Consider the following 24697-nt stretch of genomic DNA (forward strand, 5'->3'; position numbering starts at 1 on the left):
AATTAGTTAGGTAAATATATCTGCTCATATCAGGGCACAAATTTCTTGGGTAAGTAGACTGTTAACCATGTCTACATTGTGTAAGCGATATTAAATGAGTATTTTGAAATGGTTATTTCTGCACTGTGCTCTTTGGATGACTATTAAAACCTTTTTTTTGTAAATAAAAAGGTAAGTAAAACTCTTCTGACATTGCAACAAAATTTCCTACTGGAAGAAGTTACTGTAATATTTTACCTGATTGACCTGTAATCTTGGACCAAGATTGGTATAAATCTCCTTCAGTAGATCTATTGCTCGACTGGCAATATCATCATTTCCTTGAATTACAACCTAAAGCAGCAACATAAAGTTAAGTTAAAATTGTACCACAAAGGTACGTATACCAATTCTATTTAAAATGATCTAAAATAGTATATGCCAAACTTACCTTTTTGGGAATGGAATGTTCTTAAGAACTCTGGAATATCCTTCAGACCATACCATTCTGCCTATTCTTGAAGTGGACTGCCATTTTTCAGAGTTAATCCTCCAAACAGAAGTAGGTTCTGGTATTCTAGTGGTATTCTGGCACAATTTCAGGCTGTTTCACTCAAAATATGACAAACTGCTTCTGTTTTTTTAACTTCTAGAAAATGGCAGACCATACTCCAAATGGCTGGAGCAGCATGATCCACAGGAGTAAGGAGTACTGAGGAATTTTCCAGAATATGCTACTCTGTTCCCAGAGCGGGTATTCTAGACTACATCATAAGATGCTACAAAGAAACTTTTAGAAAGCCAATACATTATTTAAAAAGCCAATGCCAAGTAAGTAAACACGTTTAAGTCTTGTCTCCTAGTTTTTTTGGCTAAATATTTAAACCATTAAAATTGAAGCCATTAATATCAATGGATAGCTTTATATATTCTCTCTCTAGTTTCTCAGGCTGTAAAGGAGATGGCAGGGGACTTGTACTTTCAGACTTGTGAGACTGATGTCAGCCTTACCAGGTAGACTAGACAGGAAACATGACCAGATAAGCTAATTCTACTTAAAATAAATGAACTTAAATTATTTTTATTCTGCAGTAAACAGATTTTAGTTAGCCATCACAGTAGGGCAATAGCTGATTAATTTTGCTTTGTTTCTTTGTTTTTCAAATGGAGGGTCCATATTCCTGACATGGGCTAAGACTGTGTAGGACACAAAACAACAAAACATAGTCCCTGCCCATCTTCCTATATGTATTGAAGCAAGCAACTACCATCAAAGATCAAATGTTCAATCTCATCTAAAAACAATGTTTATGAAATACTACTTGTATTTGTTTACATTTTGGTTATTTTGCCATCTCCCTGGCAGTGCTGGTATGAATTTACTGTCACCTTAAATAACTGCGAAAGAATAGTTAAGAACAATTGGTACACTTCACTTTTCCTAAATAAAATTTATTCATTGCATCTTTTCCCCATAATTTGCAAATAATGAAATCTTGTTTTAATGGACTACACTGAAGAAGGGGCTGACCATTATTCTCAAATGTTTTTAAAGAATTTATGTCACTGTGACAAATTATTTTATTTGTGCTATGACATCACACAAATTACAGTGTTTACATCAATTGCATAATTGTATCATGTCATATATAGTATATGGTGGTAAACTTGTTAGAAAAAGCAGCTGTACACAAACTTACTCTACCAATAGTAGCTCAAGAACACATTTTCAGCTAAAATTGGATAATTAATCAAATATAAAAGAAGCACCTTATAAATATGCTGTTTAGGGGCCTTAGGACGTTGACCTAAATTACATATTATCATCCAGGGCAGTTACTAGGGTATTGCAAATTAATTTTAAGCAGAAGGAAGAACACTGACAAATTAAATACTAACTATGACTTTAGAAGAGCTCCATACTATTACAGAAACATTAAGCTTTATATCTGAACATATCAAATGTATCAAATTAATGAAAGCATACTTAAGATACACAATGATTCTTCATTCCATGTACATATAATTGTTGATTTGCCTACTTTAAAAAATGTCCTCCAATTAGATTTTGTCAATACCGTAAGTCTCAATTTGAATAGTTAGATGTACATATTTTAAACTTACTCTCCAAAGATAATCTAGTCCTATTAACTCCAAGTCATCCATCATATAGGCTCGTCTCTTTGCTACTAGCTTCCCTTCCCGACAGTTCACAGCTTTGAAGAAACGCTCAAAACATTTCATTCCATTTTCTGTTAAGAGTGAAGGGTCCAATTGAAGAACATTGTTTTCAAAAAAGTCTTTATTAATGTCAGGGTCTAAATCCGGTTCATCTCCCATTAGTTTAGAATACCATTTAAAACAGGCTTCACGATCACACAGGTAGACTGCATTTTCAGCTAAACATTTCCATATTTGTTTTGCCTGAGGAGCACAGAGCCATAATTGACCATCCTTCAGTAAAAATCTTGCAGAAAACAAAGAAAAAAATCATTAGAAATATGTATTAATTCCATGAACACTTTAAAATAAAATCTATTATGCATGCTTAAATCCCAAAATTTTAACATTTCCAAGAGACAAAAGATAATTTACCAGTAATTACATTACATGCACATTATGTACTTTCACATTACTATTCTTAATATATGTTCATAAAAGGAAGTCATTCCACTTAATATTCTTTGACTACTGTAAAAGATTAAGGAGATAAAAGAAAATCTGTACATGCACATAAATTGTATCTCTGTGGCCTTCATATAACATATTTCCTTCCAAGTGCTGACAGACTAAGCTTCCCTTTAATATTTACTCATCACAGTATTCTCTTATCCTTAAAACTAGCCATTTAAATTTGCTTTAGTGAATCAAGAGATATCAAGATGTACTTATACAAAAAGGAACTACTTCCTTTCCCACTTTTCTGGGGCAGCTTGGCTATGAAGTAATAGTTCTGACTGCAAGAACTCTAGTGAAAACAATGTACCTTAAATGGGGCAATTTGAAAGAGGTTAACAGCTGGTATATCAATATTTAATGAATATAAATGGGAATTAGGCTGAAAGGATCAAGATTAAGATGCAAGGACTGATCTCTTGCTAAGGATCTTTCTGTAATACTCTCTACAAATCAGAATCAGCTTATGTTACAAATATCATTTAGTATGCAAGTTCTTCACATAAATAAATAAATAAAATTTTCTCTGCTTCTTAAGGAACATTTATTTTTACTCCCCCCCCCCAAAAACAATCTGTGCTTAAACCAACCGTAGAAAGTTCAACCGCTCTTGGACTTCTTGAACATGACTGTATCTACTTCCTGGTCTTACAGTTTGTGGATCATATTCTCCATGCTCTGCAAATTTTTAAAAAACAGATGCTATGATTTTATATATATTTAATTAGAAGTGAGTCCCAATGTATCCAAGAACCTCCATTTAAAATTGCCAACATTTTAGTATTGCTGAACCATTTATCATTTAGACGGGCAACAACTAAGACAGCCATACCAATGTCCTTTATGATATTTTTATACCTTATTCAATAATTCTTTGCTAAAATTTATTAACATAAAATTTAAAAAATGCTTCACAAATTACATGGAAATAGACTGAGAAAAATATTTTAGTTTTGCAAAACAACTCAAAGACCTGAACACTTTCTGTTTAAAAACCAATTTTACATGCTCCTTTATTGAGTAGCTGATCTCATATTTCTCAGATTAAGATGCTAGCCCCCAGTATCTAACAATGTTAGGAGAGGAAAAGGTTGTATTTTAATGAGTTAAACAACATTAAAATTTAACTCACCTTTAGCATACTGTCGCATGCTTTCCATATATGCTGAAAGATTTTCTGCGACTAAAGTTACTAGAGCATGATTGTGCTGAAGTTGATTGATTAAGTCATGACGATAAAATACATGGGGGCTTCGCTGAGTCTGACTGCAATTCAAAGCATAAAAATTATAGATGAATATTTCATATAAATATTTCAACCCTAATTGTATTAACAGGAAGTAAATAAGAGTCCAAAGTGGTATTACATTTTTAAACTAAAATCCCACTCAAAACTGAACATTTATAAAACAAGTCAATTTAAATTTTTTTAGTTTTTTATTTGTAATTATTTTTTAAATATTTATTCTTTTTAATTGTTGTACACTGCCCAGAGTCACCTTGTGTGAGATGGGCAGCTATATAAATATGATTGATAGATAGATAGATAGATAGATAGATAGATAGATAGATAGATAGATAGATAGATAGATAGATAGATATAGATAATGAACACCAGGAGTTATAGCTTTATGTGGAAGCCACTCTCTTCATAAAAATCTGTCACAGAACAATTTTCACAGTTTAATGAATTATTCAACAGCAAGTTGTTCTATAAACCATAATACAATTTTTTCTGAAAAAGTTCTGAACCATGGTTTGCCATCCAACAAAAATTATTAACAAATAAATTTAAAATCTGATACGAAGATGAATGCTGTTTTCTGGCACAAAAAAGTTGCAAAACCAATATACAGACCACTGACAGCCCCTTAGCACCTGGAATCACATCACAAAAAGTCAGTGGCAGAATATGAACAGAGTGACTTCAAACCATTTTTAGTTGTTTAGGACAATTTTAAGGGTCAAACATCTTGGCCATTCCTCTCTTCTGGTGAGTACAGGTGGCCCTCGCTTAATGACCACTCGTTTAGCAACCGTTCGAACTTATGATGGCGCTAAACAAGTGGTACTTATGACTGGTCCTCATACTTACGATGTTGCAGGGTCCCACAGTCACGTGATCGCCCTTTGTGACCTTCTTTGCTGGCTTCTGACATGCAAAGTCAATGGAGAAGCTGGCAGGAAGTTGTGAATGGTGATCACATGCCATACTTAACGATGGCATGGGATTCACTTAACGATGACAAGAAATGCCAGAATTTTCATCGCTAATTGGCAGAGTCATGTGATGTCACTGGTTAGCACAGAAATTCCTGCCCCAATTACTGTCATTAAGTGAGGACTATCTGTATGTTCTTTGCTCGCTGAAGGTCAAGGGACAGAATTGTGATCCTGACCCCTGAAATACTGCCAAACCATGGTATAAATGAAGGGAAATCAGTCATTTCTTTCCTTAACTGCTCTTCCTGAATTGCTGTTTTAAAATCAATTGTCATCAAAATAACTGACATGAATACTACTGGCAACTCAGCTTCAGTATTTCTCTTCTCCCCACCACACACAATTTATACTCTAACAATTCATATCTTAGTAACTCTTAACCATAAGTTTAATTGACCATTACACAGTCTCTTATTTTGGATTCCTTTAGGCCCAGGTTCTCTAAAGTGGTCAATATTGATTCCCAAAGGTAGATGGGACTATCCGTTGTTGTGGTTGTTGTCGTTATTATTATTATTTGTATTACTATTAGCTAAAGTAGTATTTATTATTTTCATATAATAAATGTTTGGGGGTCGATGCACAGTCTGAAACTTCATGAAGGGGTCAATGAGCTGAAGATTTTGGGGGGCCCTGCTTTATACTTTATCTTGCCCCTATCAACTCTCAAAGGTCACATTCTTGTCACACCATTTGGAGGAGGCTAATAATTAGGTTACTCTGGGATACTCCTAAACTAATTAGCTTCAGCTACTTGAGTTTGTTGCATGAAGGAATTATGTGCATTCTATAGGAATACTTCCTATTACCACATAACTAAAGAAATACATCATCTATTTAATGTGTTGTACTAGATTTGATTACAATTTAATAGAAAATCACTTTAACTTCTCACCTTAAGTTTTGTGGTGCTTCTCCAAACAAACTACAAATTTCCCTAATTTGTTTCAAGGCTGGAATGACCCATTTGTCATTTGTGCGAAGTTCTTCTATAAAACGATCTATCCACTGTATTTTTTGTGTATCTCGATCCTTCAGAGAAAAAAAGGAAGCATAAACATGCAAGGAATGAGAATAAAGATAGGCCAGAAAGGAACTAGAAGCAGTAGAATCATCCTGGGCAAAAGCAGAAGGAGCCCACAACTGAATAGTAGTGTGCCAGCTATCAGTATAGCATCAAGTGGGTTCCTTATTCCATTTGTACATGCAAAGCTGGAGCTTTGTCAGAATTTGGGCCAGCTGTTTTGTCCAAAAGGAGCAAGACTGAAATCTTATAGTAATGAACTGTTTGTTTATTTATTTATTATGGCCACCCACCTCATATACATGACTCTGGGTGGCTAACAATGAAAACAAATTCCCATAATCAACACTAGTTTGAGAAGACTAGCAAGCACAAAGCTAGAGGTTGCCACTGAAACTATGGCACCCTAAAGATTAAATTAAATTTTGATTAGGCCCTTGATTCAAGCAGCAGTCTTCCAGTACACATATACAAAGGGGGGAGGAGGAGAACAGCCATTAGCTGCAAAGAGCCACCATGTATAATTCTCCCTTCCCTATGCATTTTATACCTCATATTGCCCATACTGCCTGTGGATTTTGGTGCATTTACATCCCTTGCAAGAATTGCTCTTAGTGCAATCTGCTCTTATAATCACAGAGCCTGAAAGGAAGGGGATGAGGAAAGGGTAGGGGATTCTGGGGATTCTCTAGAAATCAGCATGTCTCGCTACCTCTGTTTCCACTGCTCTCTTGCTCCCAGATTCACCCCTCTTTCCATTACTCTCCACATATATTATTTTCCCTTCTATCTGCCAATTTTGCAAATCTGTCAAGCATAGTATATGCCCTCCATATAAACTGGTTCCCCCTTCCCAGCCACTTCTATACAGCTCAGAGACATTCTAGTTTCCTCTGCAGCCTGCCTGGCTGAACCTGCTAGTGGGAGGGATGCATACAACACTTCTAAGTATCTGCGGTATTTAGCAGGTTTGCCTCCAACAACCCACACAGCCAAGCTGTCAAAGGGTCCTCGGACGTTTTAGTCCTAAAATGCAAGGCAGGACTGCAACTCAGCTCAAAAACCAACCTGAAGCAATAATGATCCAGAGTTTACTGGCGGGGTGTAACAGACCTGGGTGCTAACTCCTAAGAAGGTACTCGTCTGAGAAATGCCAGAGTAGCTATGGTCTACTGGGCTGCTCCACTGCATGGTGAAGGGGAATTATTAGTGGCTGGCAGTGCAGGACCTATACTCCTGGTACGGCTCTTTGTTCTTAGTTCCACATCCTCTCTCAAATTGGGCATGTACAGCTTGCAAGCTCTTTATAGCTACTTGATAATGTTGGAGTGGCAAAACTAGGAGCTACCTCCTGCTGTAAATGGTGAAGCAACCCTTATTTCCTGGCTGACCTAACAACTTGCAACTGGCTCCTCTCCATACAAGAGCAGTGCTCCTTCAAACTCCTAGCTGCCAAACCGTATGAGGAGAGAGTACACACACCTGCCAGTGTTCCCTGGCTATCCAGCTTGTGCACACAAAACCAGAGCCCTGTGAGAACTCAGTTTTGGCACATCCAGACAGGTTAGGACCAAATTCTCATAGCATTCCAGCTTTGTGTGAGGAAGTACCCTCAAAATTGCAACCCTCCCTTGAATTTGCCCACCTACAATTTGAGAATTTCTGCTTCAGAGGGCTGGGAAAAAACATGATTTGTTATGAAATATTAACAAAATGATTGTCAATGGCTAATTAACAATACATCCTTACCTGTGAACAACTGTAATCTAATATTTTAATGTGGGCACTGAGAGCCTGATCCATGATATCAACTGGAACATCATCACTATGTGCTAAATTCCATAGAAGGTTTAGTACTTTGTGTGCCATCACACCATCTTTATCATCTTCTGCAAGACGTCGGATTAGCTCAAGTAGCTTTTCACGTTGTTTTTTACTTGCATTTGTCCAACTTGCCTAGAATCCAAAGGGAAACCACTGGAATGTTAAAAATATAGTCCTACAATAGTAACAAAACTAAAAATGTTGTAATATTAAAATACAAATTACCAAAATTTAGAATTTACATGTAACTATTTTAAATAACATACAGATATAAATGCATTATTCTCTCTAGCCACACTGAGCAATCGATAGAATTAAGCTATTTTAAAATCATTTTCAAAGACTTCACTTGAATGAAAGCCTCTTTTCCAGTTCTTCTAATTCAAAACAAATTCATGGTCTTATTTCAGGGGAATACAAATAGAATAGCAATTTTTAATAGCATTTTAATGTATTTTCCAATATCAATCAAATTTAATGCTATTTATAGTTAAACATGTCTGGCTTGACAATTATTCTTACAAAAATTCTTCATGAAAATGGAAAAAACTCATTGACTTTTACCCATAAAACAATGAAACACATCTAAACTGTACTTAAGTAACAGGAGCATAAAGTACTTATTAAATGACCATTGGATTCCAGCTTAAGTTCTTCATAAGTCAACTGTAAATTAATTATTTGATTCTACTGCATCATTTGAAATGAAATGTCAACATGTTTCTTATTGCTGTAGTAAAGTATCAATTAAATATAATTGTTACATTTTAGTATATGCATTGGTACCTTGGGTCATGAGCGCTTCTGTTCACGACCAATTCGGGTCACGAACAGCACCGTTCGCAAAATTTTGCTTCTGTTCGCGAACTCCGCATCAGGTGACGAACAGGATCCGCGGCCATTTTCCCTGCTGACACACTTGGTCGTGGCTTCCTATAGGGAGGGGGACTCTCCCTCCAAACAATAACCGCCTCCCCACCCGCCTTCCTGTCCTCCACGCCTCAAGCAAGGTTAGCATTCTCTCTCTTCATAGTGTACTGTACTGTATTTTGTGTCATATTTTTGTGGTTTTTTAAAAAAAATACATATGGTTCAGAATGGATTAACTATATTTACATTGAACCTTATGGGAAAATTTGATTCAGGTCGCGACCAAAATCAGTTGGCGACCAAATTTGTAGGGGTCAGAACGGATTAACCGTATTTACATTGAACCTTATGGGAAAATTTGATTCGGGTCGTGACCAATTCGGGTCACGACCAGAGTCGCAGAACGAATTAAGTTCGTGACCCGAGGTACCACTGTAATTTCAAATATTATAAACAACAAAGGGGATTTGATTCAAGGTACAAGAAATTCTCAGTGAGGAAACTGAATCTGAAATTTATCTACTATATTAATCTTAACATAACTTGAAATCTGATTATATTCGACTTACAGGAGCCCAATGAATAGCAAATTAATGGAGTAATTACCTTAAAGCAATCAAACAAATGGTCAAGCTGTTCAGGAGAGAAATCCCAGGCCAATTTTGCAAGAAGATCGTGTACATTTTTCACAATGGCTTCATGTTTTCCTGCCTTGAAAAGCAATGTTATTAACGTTGTTTTCAGTTATTTGTAGAAAAAGATACCACTTTTATAAGATGCAGGTTTCTATTATAACATTTCTGTCACAAAGTACCATTTTAAGATAAACTGATTAGAACTTGAAAAAATTCAAGGATTGGTATGGTATGGTAATGTACCTGATGCTTTACAAAGCTAACCTCAAGAGGCTACATTCTAAAATAAATAATCAGATGAAGAGGAAACAAAAGCATGAGGATATTTGATAATGCACAATTCCTTATATTATTAGTACTTCAGCTTGCACAAAATAATGCCATGCAACCTTTAAATGCCTGCAAGCTATACCTAACTTCTGGGAGAAAGCTGTAGTGTGCAATGTGATGTTAGAAAAGTAATGTGGCTTTATCACATAATATTAGGGAGATGCCTTGAATGCTTCCTGGAAAGTGTTTTGGAAAGCAGTTCAAGGCATAATGTAAGGCAAAGGAAGTGAGAATTGTTTCCAGGTTTATGAGACCTTTGGTTGAGAGTGATGAAGCTGAATGGACAAAGGTCATTGGAACAGATGTATTACAATAAAGGAGAAAGGAGAACAGAAAGATTGTTGTTAGAAGTTAGAAGTTCATGAAGGAGCTAAGACATATAATTAGAGATAGTACAGTGAGAAAAATTAATATTTGGAGAATGAACTGGATGGACATAAATTAATGAAAGTGAAACAGGTTTTAGTGAAAAGACTGCAATGCTAAAGATCAAAACATAAATTTTGCTTCAAATTCTTATGAACAGCTTCAGAGCAGCCCCATTTCAGTAGAAACAAAAGGTTTTGGCTAAAGCAAAATCTGGAGGGACCTCAGGGTGATTTTTATGGAGTGAATAGGGAAAAGGTATTGCCTGTGTTCCCCTCAGCAGCAACTAGAACAGCATATCCAACTGGCCTCCTCAATCCCCAATCTTCCCAGCACCTCCCCTCCCTCCTTCCTCTCAGCCACTATGGATTTACTGGCCTATGCACCTGTTCTCTACTGTAATTGTCCCAGCAGTAAGGAACATAATCCAAGGAACAGCATCTTCCGCAGGCTCTTCTGTCCCTGATCTTCCCAGAGCCTGCCCTCCTCTTCCTCTCCAAGCCACTGCCACTGTTCATTGCTTTTTTCTGCTCTTTCCACCCCCTAAATGAAGTGCTTCTGCCTAGAGCAACAATATTTTGGTCTGCATCTGGAGCAAAACATGCCAGAAACAAAAGAGTACACAACTGCCTCCTTCAAGACAATTGGAACTATCCCTTTTTTTCAAAGAAATCTTAATCATCTCTCAATCTAACCATACGCTCCACAAAGGACATCCTTTGTTCCTGTCTTTGCCTCCCAGAGTTTAATTAGACACATGGTGAAACTGCCTGCAAAATCCATGGAAAGAAATCCTCAAGTCATATGAAAATCAGATTCATAAAGCATCTAAATACAGTGCTGCTTAAAAGCCTGTGAATCCTTTTGAATTTTTGGATCATTTCCCTCAATAAATAAATGAACAAGTATGCTTTTGACTGATTTGTTTAATTGGGTTCTCTTTATCTAGTTCTAGGACTTCTGTGGAGAACAGATAATGTTTTAGGTCATATTTATGCAGAAATGTTGAAAATTCAAACGGGTTCACAAACTTGTAAGACTACTGTAGAGCACCCTAATCAGCCCCCATTCTTCAGAGGTAACAGGTGCCAATGAGTGGCATATTAGGAAGTGATCTGACCATGGAAAAGGAATGAACATGTCCTCAATCTTCAGATTACAAACTATCTGGTAGAAGTAATAACTAGATCCAACAAGTGGCCACACGCATGATGTTTTTACTAGGTCAGATCCAGGTTTGGGCATAGTTAACAAAGCCAATAATCAGTAGGATTAAAATATACAGGACTCTGGCCCTGTTTCAGTGGAATGCTAAGGCCAAAAGACAGAATCCATGAATCTAAACACAGAGGAAAAGAATAATTCCCAGGATAGAACACATAATGCCAAGGAAGATTATCTCCAGGAGGAGAAATTATCAAGAGGCACGGGAAAGAGTTAAATGACAAAAATAAGTGATTAACCCCTAAAATATAATAAGGAGAAATAATGCAATGAAAAGGCTGCAGAGAAGGAAGAAGAGATGGATGGACCCAAATGTTGATTCTGAAGGAAGAAACTTTCTTGAATAGAGAATAAGGAGAGAGAAAAGTAAAGAGAGTATTGGGCAGTAAGAAAAGGCATTGGGATTCCTAAAATTGGTATGGATTGGGGATTTACAAAATATTTCAAATTCAAAATACCTGACTTCACATTTGAAACATTTCTTTCAAGTTTTAAACAGACATTTCCTGTTCCGGCATGGCTGATACAATCCATTTCAAACAACTGTTTTCAACTCAAACTGGGGCATATCAAATTCATATTTGAAAGGTTCTGCACATCTCTGGATAACATAATTTGATCACAATTTTTATCATATATCTTTGACTGTTAAATTGGACTTTTCTCTCAATATCTAAATTTTTTAATACCCAACATTTTAATTCTTGTATTTTTTTTTAAAACAGAATTCTATATCCAAAGGATGAACACATATGTATTATCTGCCTTTGTCAAGGAATGCCACAATCAACAACGGACCTTCTTCCTTAGTTCTAATATAGTGAAGCCTTGCTTGAATAGACTAATTGTAAGGGGGGGGGGTGCCTGCTATTCCCAAATGCTCAAAATGTGTTATTTGTACCAATGTACATCAATTGGGTAATGATGTCATAACATTCAGATAAAATTAACACAAATTTAACTCATCCAGACTACTTTTGGAGGCAATAGAAATTTTCTTTGCTGCATTGAAAGTCTATAAAATGGGGGTCTGTTAAATTGTGGTGTTTCTGTATACATTAAACAATGAACAAGGTTTTATAATTTACACTTCAGTGTTGCAACCCAAAACTTCACAAACTCTACAACTTTTTAATGCTTAAATGCTGAATTTTGGAATCTTTAATTCCTAAAGCAAAATACTACAGGAGTACCTGGCAAGGTTTAACAGATCAGAATACCAGTTCAATCTAATACTGAACAATTTAAACTAGAACTATTACTAAAAATACTTGAAGTGTACAGTGGTACCTCGGGTTACGAACTTAATTCGTTCTGTGACTCTGGTCGCAGCCCGAATTGGTCGCAACCCGAAGCAAATTTCCCCATAAGGTTCAGTGTAATTACCGTTAATCCGTTCTGGCGTGGAGGACAGGGAGGCAGCTATTGCTTGGAGGGAGAGTCCCTCTCCCTACGACCACGTGTCAGGGGCAGAAAAATGGCCACGGACCATGTGTCAGGGGCGGAAAAATGGCCGACCACGTGTCAGGCACAGAAAATGGCCCCGGACCACGTGTCAGGGGCGGAAAATGGCCGCGGACCACGTGTCAGGGGTGGAAAAATGGCTGTGGACCACGTGTCAGGGGCGGAAAAATGGCCGCGGACCACGTGTCAGGGGCGGAAAATGGCCGCGGACCGTGTCATGGGAGGGAAAATGGCCGTGTATCCTGTTTGTACCCCGAGGCGGAGTTTGCAAACCGAAGCAAAATTTTGCAGCCGGAGCTGGTCGTAACCCGAAAAGTTCGTTAACAGAAGCGTTCGTAACCCGAGGTTCCACTGTATTTGAGACTTGAAAAGAGTTAAACTTTTTGCACCCTTGTAAAATATAAGGTAATGAGTCAGAGAAGAAAGCATTAAATGTTAGTTTAATATTGTAGTACCATATATAGACAATTCAAATTGTAACTGACTATACAAAATAAAGATGGTCTCACTCAAGATGATAGTAGTTAACTCTTACCTGTGCAGCCCAAATGTTGTCAAGGTCTTGCAAGGTGAGGGCCTTTTCTTTGATGACAAAACGAAGAATTTTCTCTAACTTTTCTACATACTGAGGTTGATGTAGACTATCTCTCAACACAATTGATAAAATGTTGTTCTGCTGGATCCATTCCTAAACAGAACATGAACATATTAGATATAATTAGAATAGTGTATATAGAGCATTCCCTTTATTTTCGTTTTAGATGACTGCAAGCAATGCATAATAAAACTCTTACGGGGGGGGGACATAAACATAACAATTTGGAAAAAAGGAATACTAATATTATTCACCAGTTTTTTTTCCTAGAACAAGCATACTCAACTGGTTATTCCAGATTTCACAATGACTAGGCACAGTATAAATTTGCTATGTGAGCATGTAGCAAGGTATGACGTGAATAGTTATTAGGGAAAACAGTCAACGCTAAGAACCAGAAATCTATGACAACCTAGACTACAGCATCTATTATACTAAGATAATGTGCAGTTGAGATAAATGATTAATTTACATACAGACAAACAGAACAGCACTAGAAAGTGGTAGTATAAATTTCCAATGTTAAAATAAATTAAGCCATATTTGAGCTTAGAATACATGGTACAATCTAGCTTCCACTCCACTGAGTTACTATGAATAAAATACCATGAATAAACAACAGGAGAGGCTTATGGTACCAAGAAGGTGAAATTCCCTTTTTAGAAATCCAATATAATTTTTAGGGAAAAATATTTAGACAATTATTGCTAACTTCTGCTTTTCAGCAAACCTTTTGTTCCCAAGTTTTTGCCACCTGATGTACATAACTTTTAAACTATTTGGTTTTACCTGCAGCTTAAAATATTCCCGTAATTGTTCTTTATGTTTTAATACCAAAGTTATCTGCTAAAAGCCAGTTTGGTATTAAAGCCACTGTGTTAGAAACAGGACACCATAAATTCTAGACTGCCTTTGGCACAAAGCCAGCTGGGTGACCTTGGGTCAGTCACTCCCTTTCAACCCTAGGAGGAAGGCAATTGCAAACTACTTGTGAAAAATGTTGCCAAGAAAACTCGAAGCCCCCCCCTCTAACTTATCTCCTATGGGCAGAAAAACATTACTGATGTACAAGTTTCCCACTATATTAAAGCAAATAAGCTTACTGCCATTCTTTCTGCTGTAAGCCATTCCTCCTCTTCAGGATTGCCATGTCGATGGGTATAATATGACACACTAGATATCACCTTGTTAACTTCATTTAGTGCGTTCATTTTTCCATTGAAAGATGAAATTTGTAATAACCTATGAAGAAATGTTAAAATAAAAATTTAAGAGGAATAGAATAAGACAATCCAACTCCTAAAAAGGCATTAGTACAACTGAAGAGATCCTTACCTAAGTATCATTTTTAATCTAAATATTTCTAAGTTTTTTACTGTTTCCTCTTGCCCTGGAACTCTTGAGGCTAAGTTCTTCAGAGATTTTATGATCATTGACAAAGCATCATTTTTGGCTTCATTCTTAGCTTCTTTTTTCAGTTCATCATCAGTTAAGTTCTCTAAAAACTGTGGAACCATTTCTATAATTGGAAGGAAGTATTTCTTCACTGTATGCAGTGTTAAAAACTCATAGCATTGTCCAAATGGTCTGAAAAGAAAGAAGATCAATGTAAAGGTAAAACTGGTTTGAAGTAGTATGTTAGGTAATCATAAATATTATGCATTTTATGAAAATTAATAAAAGCAAAACTTATCATGACTCTGATTGAAAAGTAAGCTATTTAGTGCGAGGCCAATCAACTTCCCCCCAGTCTTTGTCATCAAGCCATTCTTAGATAGCAAAATAAAATTCTGCTATTTTCAAGGAATATCCAAAGTGCGGCAGCCCACCAACTACTGCAGTAGTAATTTATGGTCACAAAGACTACATCTGAATGTTGTAGAAAGTGGGATCACTCTCACTACAAAACTCAGATGGTTCTGTCCATAGCTCAGCATTATGTGCAAATCAGGAATGGCAGACTACTTACGTGTACATTGGTTTGGTTCAATGGTCATCCAGACTGCCAAAAATCCCCTTGTTCTGCTCTGCAACCTTGTCCTATGCTAACTGAAACAAGCACCTCAGCAAGTGATAGCAGCTAGTTGATCCTGGCTAATCTCAGAAACTAAGCAGGGTCAGCTTCAGCTAATAACCTGGGAATTTCAGGACTCTTGGGTAGACTGGGAAGTTGAAAAATCACACCAGAAAAAGACAACAGCAAACTATTCCCATAATGATGCCCAAAAAAATTGCATGAATACAATCACCCAGGAACTGGCTTGATTCAAGAGCATCTTTACAACTCTTAAACTGACACGTGAAGAGGGGAAAATGAAGGATCATTTGAATATATAAATAATCATTGGAATAACAAGAATTACATGGAAGCTACCAATGGCTATTCTTTATGATCTCTTTGCATCACACTTAAGAAAGGTAGACAGGTCCTGCGAGATGAACATTGTACTAAAGCATACAGCTGCATCATCATCAATCTGCAGTGTTTCAAAACATATAAGGTAGACCACACTTTACTCTGCAGATGACCTGAAGTAGGACACTTCCAATCAAAGCAATGGAAATGGTAGCAGTACTACTGTAACGGTCTTTGCATGGAACCAATAAACGGTGAGTTAATAGGGCAGATCAACAATTTTTATAATCCAAATGTACTGTTAAGGCTTTTGGAAGACTTTCATCATTTGCCGTATTAACAGGCCTGCAACTACTTGAGTCATCAAGCAAATGAGTGAAAAATCAGGACAGAAACTAGGAGATGTTATCCTATATACATGTGTGCATGCATACACATGCATAGCCATTCTCCACTAGATAAGATGTACACAAACCATAGCTGTAAAGACCATCAAGTAATCACTACAACTCAACTGGTGATATTGGCATGAATTCTGTTGGTGCAAGGAAAGGGAGCTAAGTTGTAAAACCATATTCGCTATGAATCTTTCAAGCGAGTCTTTTATTTTGTGAGTACCAAAGAATGGGATATGACTCAAATGATATCACTTGTACGGAGCACTCTCACATTCTCCAATCAGTTCTACCAATTGAGTCTCCTATTAGTGAAAGATATTGTGAAGAACATCAGCATTTAGCATGTAGTCAAGATGAATAATTAAGGATTCACTGAAGAACACCTGTATGTTGCTTAATACGGTAAGATTAAGCAACTCTAGTTTTGCATGCCTTAATGCTAGAGGATCAGAATCAGATAAAGCATGGTGACAGAATAAATCTTGTTTGTTGATATGGAAACCATTGCAAAATTTTTATTGATCACCTATACTACTCTGTGAGACAGGGGGGCTTGAAACATCTTGCAGGCCTTGTAGAATAATAGTTGTTCCAGTGCATTGATACTGAAATTCTACTTCTCACCTGTCCAAAGACAAAATAATTGCTGGGGTCTGCAGCATGCACTCTTCCAATTAGGATGCATCTACTGTAACCACTTGTCATTATTATGGTGGGTGCTGACTCAGACAAATTCTAGGTCCAATCCTGGCTTTGCTTCTGAATATGCTGAGCTTTGACTAGTGTGAGAATGCTAGAAGAGGAGTGGGAGATGCACGACTAATAGATTGTGGAGGCAAGTCAAGTAAGGGCTCTAATGATGGGACAAAACCTAGGAACAATTTTAGTGAAGCTGCAGTCTGAACCAGAGAGGTTAGAGGATTTGTGGTGATAAGTCTAGTGGCAAATATAGTCAATACTGTAGGCAAAATTAGTGGTAGTAATAATAATAATAATTTATTAAATCTGTATGCCACTTGACTCTCAAGAACTCTGGGTGGCTCACAACAATCAAAGAAATTACAATAAAATCAATTAAACATAAAAGATAAAGAGAAAAGATAATGTGGGCAGCTGGGGTGGATAGCACTGTAATTGCTACCAAGTACTTGATATACATGCTGCCAAATAGCTTGGGTCTTCTACAGACCATGCATGTTTTCAGAATCATTCAATGCGGGGAGGGAAAATGACTGTGAAATCCAAGGAGGTGGTCTTGGGTAAAATGAATCCTTGTGAGTATGGTAACAGCAATAATAATGTAACAAGTATGGAGGAGAATAGAATCTGTAGTGGTTCCAAATCATTAAAGATGGTTTAAATTTTAAAATTAAAAAAAATTAAATGGTTTTAATTAAAGATCATTAAAGATGGTCCTGAAAGGGCTCTCAGTTTCTTGCTGGTCCAAAGCTGCCCTGGCTTGGTCTCAAAAACCCCTCAGATGAGGAAGACCAGAGGTGGCATACTAAGAAGCAGATTCTGTGCTGCCAGGCCCCAACAATGATGTCAAGCCAGAAACTGGCCTCACTGTTTCTGTCTTCCAGACAAGGATCTCCTCCATGTATCCCTCAACAACATTAGCACCCGAAGTGAGACCACTGAAAAGCATAGAAACATAGCAGTGCTCGGTTACATTGAGAGACCGCTGGACTTGGTTAGTTTACTCAGGAGCAACCTACTGAAAGATATCAGACCAGATTAGGGACAACTGTGTTCTGGCAGTATCAATGGCTGCTGGAATTTAGGGAGGAACTTGATGTCAGCTCTACTAGATAGACCAGACTATAAAACAAATGCCGTATGGGTCTAAAACTACTTTGATTAGAACAGTTATAGTAACTGAATCTTGTAAGTCCGAATGTGCTTCTTTTCATGTGAATGAAGGGGGAAGGCTGTCTGAGGCATTTTCTTACATTTGTTTCTTGGAAAGGGCTTAAGCCACACTTGTCTGATAGTTGCCTTGATAGTGGATCTTCTCACTATCCTTCAAGCCCATTCTCTATGCCTTTTACATTTGGCTCATTAAAACTGCTGGAATAGCACTAGTCTGTAGCCCTTAATGACTTCCTGTTCATAAATCCTAGCTAAAAAACCTCTTATTATCCTTGCTGCAAAACAGTCTTTGACTGATATTCCTATCTGCTCTTTTTTGATGCTGTCTTCTCAATGGATTGGCTTGTCTGTGTATGAAACCTGGACTGAATTTACAACTTCAGGATAAACCTGATTGATTACAATCTTAATCCAGGTAACAGCTACTGTTTGTGAGTCCAAAGCTTGTAGAACAGCAAAAAGCTCTGAATTCAGAGACATTTCTTGGAGGGAGCATCAGGGTTGAAGTCTAAAGAAAATAGCTGGGAAGCCATCTTTCCTGCAGAGGTAATTCACAATGTTTCTGCTAGATAATGATTAAGTGTGGAAAGAAAAGAGAAGATAGAGGCTAGACTGAGGTATTACGAGTATAATGTATAATCTCTGGAGGGGCAGGTTCCACAAAATGAAGTGGGATAGAACTCTGCTGGAGTCATCTATTGCATTTATAGAACAGAAGGATTTTTGGAGTGCTAGTTCTTATAGCATTTATACCAATTTTTCTGTCCCCAGCTTGCTACTACAATTTTGGTGCTGATGCAAGTCACCTGCTTGGAGTTAGTGGCAGCAGAACCTCTGCAGTAACTCAGACAATTACTGGAGAAGTAACTTTGGAGAAAATGAAACTGTGTACTTCATTTTAGGACATGTCAGGGCATTCAAGACTGAATGAAAGCTGGAATCAGTTGGTTACAGCACATTACACAAGCTCAAATCCATGGCTATATCTAGAGCCTGTTTCCTGGGAAACATAGAAAAAACGAAGCAATTCTGGAAAGCCTACAGCATAAAGTTCTGGCAATGAGTCCATAAGTCAACACGGGGACTCCAGGGCAAAAGTCACTTAAGAGTCTTGGTGTGGCAGAATCTTCCTCACAGTTAGAACACTTTGGAAAAAAAGGTTCAAGGCTATATGATTAAGGAGCCTAAAAGTGAAATGAAAAGGAAAATGTCAATGTATTAAGTTTTTAAGAATGCAAAACAAAGAAATGAGGAAAGCTAGGAGTGGACAAATCACAAAGTCACCAATGTGACAGAAAAGAAGTGAGGGTGTTTTTGGCAAGACGTTTCTATACAGTATAGGTAGGAGTGTGGGGCTCTCACCTTTTCAGCTCAACTAAAGGAAGTTCCAGGATGCTGGACTATATAGCTGTAAATTCATCACTGTGATGGGATACATATCATGGAAGAAAGAAGCCAGAGTTATTCTTCCATTGTATCCATCCCATCACTGTGATGACTTTAATAAGCCAATTTCTATAACAGGCCAGAATCATATAGCAAACCATGATTTTAGTTGATTAGTAGAGGACTGACTTAGATTTCACATAAATTGAATAGACTATGATAAATAATTCTGTTTATGAATAAATCAGAATTCTTTAATCTTCCAGTCTACTTTCACTCTGGTCTTCACTTTTGGGGAGAGGAAGAAATAGAACTTTCAGCAATGATTTGGATAACATTTGATTAAGAAAATGGCAGTGGCAAGAATTACCTCCCCTATCCCAGATAAATGTTTTCTGCCAAGAACCTTCTATTAAGCTTAAATGAGTATTTAATTAGTGTTTATTCTTTGTCTAATAAAACTAATGTTTAAATATCTTTTGAGAATTCATGTAAAAGTTAAACTGTAAAACTAAAAAGCTATAGCCACAAATATTTATTTCTGTGAGAATGTCAATACATCACTATAAGCAAGATTTTGCATGGTAAAAGATCCTCAGTGTTTGAAGCTCAGAACTGTTAGCAAAATGTTTTTGACTGATCTTACAACATCCTTCATTCAAGGCAAAATATGTAAAATTCTTTATGCCTTCACACATATAGCACTGCACCAAAGCAGGAAATGCAAACTCTAATATAAATGCAACAAAGTCTCCTAAACTAGCTCTGAAGGTACAATCCAAATGTTTTCATAAAAATCAACACTGCTGGATATACAAAACCCCAAGTTATTTTTCAGTGGGCTGTTTAACATGACTACCTGAGCAGCATTTTTTTAACTAAGGAAACTCTGAAATCTAAAATTAAACCTGTTCTCAGTCTTAATGCTGTAGTTTCCTAAGCAAAGTTAACTGCACAACAGTTGAACTTGCTTGATTAAAATATAAAGAAATACTGAGATCTTCTACAAACTAATGCTAGTTGGTACATTAATTAAGGAAGAGTTAAATCACTAAAGCTCCTAGATACCAAGAGGTAGAATAAAGAGATTAAAAAATATATATAAGGAATTCATTATTTTTGCAAATAAACTGAACAGGATGTATTTAGATCAGAATTATAAAGTAAAGTTGTTTTCATTTTGCAATGCAATACATATAGGCTTTTTTTTAAGTAGTAGCAATTGCAACACAAACACTTTTATATACTATCAAGGACCTAAAGGATTTTGAAATTTTGAATTTAGCATTAGGGCTCACAAATATGACTCAGGGTTTTTTTGGAGGGTGGGGGGTAACAACAGTTTAGCAATCTGGACTATAGCCAACAGTGACTATGTATTATTAAAAAAAAATTAATTTGAACAAGTTGATATGATCTGTCTCTAATCTACATGTTTCCCAACCAAAAGCTATTCCTGAGAGCAAATAGGAATACAGTGGTGCCTCGGGTCACGAACGCTTCTGTTCACGACCAATTCGGGTCACGAACAGCTCTGGTTGCAAAATTTTGCCTCCGTTCGCGAACGCTGGATCGGGTCACGAACAGGATCCGCGGCCATTTTCCCTCCTGTGACACGGTCTGTGGCCATCTTCCCGCCCATGACACATGGTCCGCGGCCATTTTCCGCCCAACACGTGGTCCGCGGCCATTTTCCCGCCCCGACACGTGGTCCGCGGCCATTTTCCCGCCCCTGACACGTGGTCCGCGGCCATTTTTCTGCCCCGACACGGGGTCTGCAGCCATTTTCCCGCCCGACACGTGATCTGCGGCCATTTTTTCGCCCCGACACGTGATCCGCGGCCATTTTCCACCCGACACGTGATCCGTGGCCACTTTCCACCCCTGACATGTGGTCGTAGGGAGGGGGACTCTCCCTCCAAGCAATAGCCGCCTCCCTGTCCTCCACGCCAGAACGGATTAACAGTAATTACATTGAAGCTTATGGGAAAATTTGCTTCGGGTCGTGACCAATTCGGGTCGTGACCAGAGTCACGGAACCAATTAAGTTCGTGAACCGAGGTTCCACTGTAGTTGACAAAAAACAGGGATTCTGATTTGTTGAGAGAAGAAATGTTTTCTACAGGGTCAAATCCACTATTGGATACAAACCACTCTCTGAGTTCAGTTATTAATACTATGTGTTCTCATTTTCTTGTAATTCAGAACTGTGCACTCTCCTTAACATTTTGAGAAGTGTGGAAATATATGCATATAATAGTAACTTTATCATAATCCAGTATAGAGAAAGATATTTGAATTAGAATGACAGTAACTGTGGTTCAGTTGACAAATTCCAAATATATCCTTAGAAGAACTTACTTGATGAGAGCTGCAATAATCTGAACATTCAGTGCTGATCCACTCATAAAGCGATCATGGAGGATTTGAAACCCATTTAATGTGCCAAACTTGTTGATGAGATCTACTAGCCAACCCTGCAAAACAATTTTCCTCCTTTACAAGTAATTTCTACCACCAAAGTACATATTTATGTTGCAAAGAAGTTGTTCCACATATATTTGATTTGAATCAGAAGCCAATAAATCTTTAAATTGTTCTTTTTTACATGTTCTTACTACTATCCTTTTAATTACACTGATACTTTAAAATTTGAAAAATTACATCACCTAAAATTCAGTCTTTAATTGACATTTTAAAGGCAGAATAACTATTATATTTTCTTTTGTCAGAAACGAAGACAGGAACATGACTTAAAAAACAGTGGTTTAGGATATGGAAAACATACCAGGCTTCAGAAGCTACATTAATATAAATTCAGTTTCCAGTTCAGCAACTTGTCAGCCACCCCCATGCTGACAGTCTGCAGGACTGTCTTTATTATATCAGCAGCTTTTATAAACTTTAATTCCAATTTGGTATAGGGACAGAGGCTATAAACATCTATAACTAATAATGCTACTTAGCATTACAGTAGCATTTTAACCCTCTTGGGATTCTGGTTGAAAGGGAAATAATGCCAATGTAATTTCTGTGCTCTCCTAATAAACAAATATGAAATAAAACTTGTAGAGAAAAGGCTGAACAATCCCCTACTCCATTCCCTTAATTACAGTTTAAGAGTTTACCAGTGTTACATATACTCCAATTTGTGGATCACTGGCTCCTCAAAGATTGACTCAGAAAACAAGTGTGTTCATACAGATTAAATATGCCAGGTTCCCTAATCTAATTTAGCTAAAGTAAATATACTGAATTGCACTGGGAAAAACAAAAACAAATTTGGGGGCATACATTCAAGCGCTTTGTCCACAACCACTGTTATTCAATTTAATACTCTAAAAAAGAACTATTTATAGTACACAGTGAAGATGAATTATCAGAATTGTTCAATGATACCATTACTTAAATATCAGAGACTGAAATCATATTCTGAAACCATTCTGCACAGGCTTCTGCTGAAGCAAATGCACAAATTCTGTTTTTCTGACTCAATTAAATATGCACTAGCAAGACAAACAAACAAACAAAAATCCAGTTTCTATACTGCTCCCTTATCTCAGGAAGTTACAGTCCAGAGTTGTTTATATAAGTCTGAACAAAGATTCACTAATAGTTCCAACTTCAATCACCATACCTTTGGTGACCGTGGGTCTGGAGGACGAGCATAAAGTTCATCTTCAGCTAGCTGAGCTCCAGCAGGAACAGTTTCTGAGGGACGTGTACCATTGTAAAGATGGAATTTGCAATGAGGATTTAAGGCCATTGCAAGAAGTTCAAGAAGAGGAAACCAATCTTGGGCCAGCTTTGCCACACAGAGTTCAACAAGACGATGGGTGTTATTAATGATACATCTCTGTGTAAAAGAAAATTATTTTAGAAATGTTGCCTTGTATTCAAATTCTACCACAAATCTTATTACAGTAATGAACACACATGACACCATAGTACATTCTGGTGTCTTTTAGGTTTAGACCAACAGTTCCCAAACTGGAGACCATGAATCCGAGGGGCTGCAGAATTATTACAAGGAGTCTGTGACATGCACCAAACGTGGAAATTAAAACAAAACACAGTCACATTGCTCTTCTAATGACACAGACACTGACCAAAAGATACTCCACTGCCTAGGCAGCACTTGACAGAAAACTGAAAGAAAAAATACCAGCTGATCAGGGGCACTCCTCTTTTCTTCCTCCTGACCAGCAATGATAATCTCTCCCATCCTGCATACACAGTGCACACATGACTTTCCCCACCAATGGCACTGTCCCTGCATGTCATGGCTAGCTCTGACTCGGAGAAGTCAGACACAGAGAAGCCTGCTCTGGAAGAGCCAGGTGGATTTCAGCCTGAGGAAGCTTCACATACTCAGTCACATGAGGATGGTCCACCTAGCAATTACCAGAAGCAGCTGAGCCCACTGCCAGAGGATGAGGAACCAGAGCTGGAAAAGCCATCCAGCCCCAGAGTGCACCATGTGCAACAGAGAGAACTTGACCTCTCATGTTGGGAACAAGTGTACTGCTAGTTAGAATGCTGTCTGTGATCTGAGCTCTTGCCTGTGGAAACTCTGCTCCTTTGGATGACCTACCCATGACGCTGAGACCTTTGGACTGTGCCCCAATGATGCTTCTACCTGCTGCTTTGGATCCTGGTTACTGAAAATTCTTTATAGACAACTTTCCAAAGGTTTTGGTGACTGCTCAAAACTGACTGTGTGATTGCACATATGCCCTGCCTACTCTTGCCTGTATTTGAACCGTTTAAAACAGTGCTTCAAAAACCTGGGTAAATTACTCAAAATTGGGTAAAAATGGTTTTTCTTTGGGTAGCGACACACAAATCCATTCACAACAGGGACATTTAAAGTGACTTAAAGATGGCCAAGTGTACTAAAATATATTTGAAAATCTCCCAAAGCATTCCCATGAAGACAAAAATCTATGAAATTACCAATGGTAATTTGTTGAAATGACATAAAGATCATTCAATGATATTGTTTTATAATGCAGGTAATCCTTGGGTTATGATCATTTGTTCAGCAACCATTCAAATTACGACGGTGCTGAAAGAAGGGACTTATGACTGGTCTTCGAAGCGCTGCCCATTGCAGCACCCCTGCAGTCACATGAACAAAATTTGGGTGCTTGGCAATCAGCTTGCACTTACAACCAGTTGCAGTGTCCCGTGCTCACATGATTGTCATTTGAAACCTTCCCTGCCAACTTCCCACAAGCAAAGTCAATGGGGAAACCGGCAGTGAGACTTCCTATTTGGGATGCTGCAGTGAGTGCATGTCTCTCATCTCTTTCCTGATTAAAAGGCTTTCAAACTTCTGTATTGTTGGACTGTGTGAATAAGAACTTTAATCATTCGGTAAATAAAACTTTTTATTACATATTATTTTATTTTTAACAACATATTAGTATGCCAACTAGACCTAAGCATTCCACAGCTAGCTCAAATTCAACT

The 24697-nt window shown here is 37.5% G+C and overlaps 1 protein-coding gene across 5 annotated transcripts in view; it reads right to left on the minus strand.

The window, feature by feature from the left end:
• Nucleotides 1-24697, minus strand: part of USP9X (ubiquitin specific peptidase 9 X-linked) — a 124461-nt gene that overhangs the window by 52733 nt on the left and 47031 nt on the right. For all 5 annotated transcript variants that reach the window (XM_088144758.1, XM_088144754.1, XM_088144756.1 and 2 more), the window contains 12 exons: nucleotides 22860-23078; nucleotides 21584-21699; nucleotides 14546-14797; nucleotides 14314-14452; nucleotides 13151-13303; nucleotides 9203-9307; nucleotides 7652-7858; nucleotides 5774-5910; nucleotides 3788-3921; nucleotides 3246-3333; nucleotides 2104-2446; nucleotides 238-333 (listed from right to left, as the gene is read on the minus strand). In XM_088144758.1, coding sequence (XP_088000884.1) covers nucleotides 238-333; nucleotides 2104-2446; nucleotides 3246-3333; nucleotides 3788-3921; nucleotides 5774-5910; nucleotides 7652-7858; nucleotides 9203-9307; nucleotides 13151-13303; nucleotides 14314-14452; nucleotides 14546-14797; nucleotides 21584-21699; nucleotides 22860-23078 — 1989 coding nt within the window. The remainder of the gene's footprint in view (nucleotides 1-237; nucleotides 334-2103; nucleotides 2447-3245; nucleotides 3334-3787; nucleotides 3922-5773; nucleotides 5911-7651; nucleotides 7859-9202; nucleotides 9308-13150; nucleotides 13304-14313; nucleotides 14453-14545; nucleotides 14798-21583; nucleotides 21700-22859; nucleotides 23079-24697) is intronic.

Source organism: Python bivittatus, unplaced genomic scaffold (assembly GCF_059951505.1).
Source record: "Python bivittatus isolate LINGU-HERP-01145 unplaced genomic scaffold, Pbiv_v1 ctg000350_np1212, whole genome shotgun sequence".
Classification (NCBI taxonomy): domain Eukaryota; kingdom Metazoa; phylum Chordata; class Lepidosauria; order Squamata; family Pythonidae; genus Python; species Python bivittatus.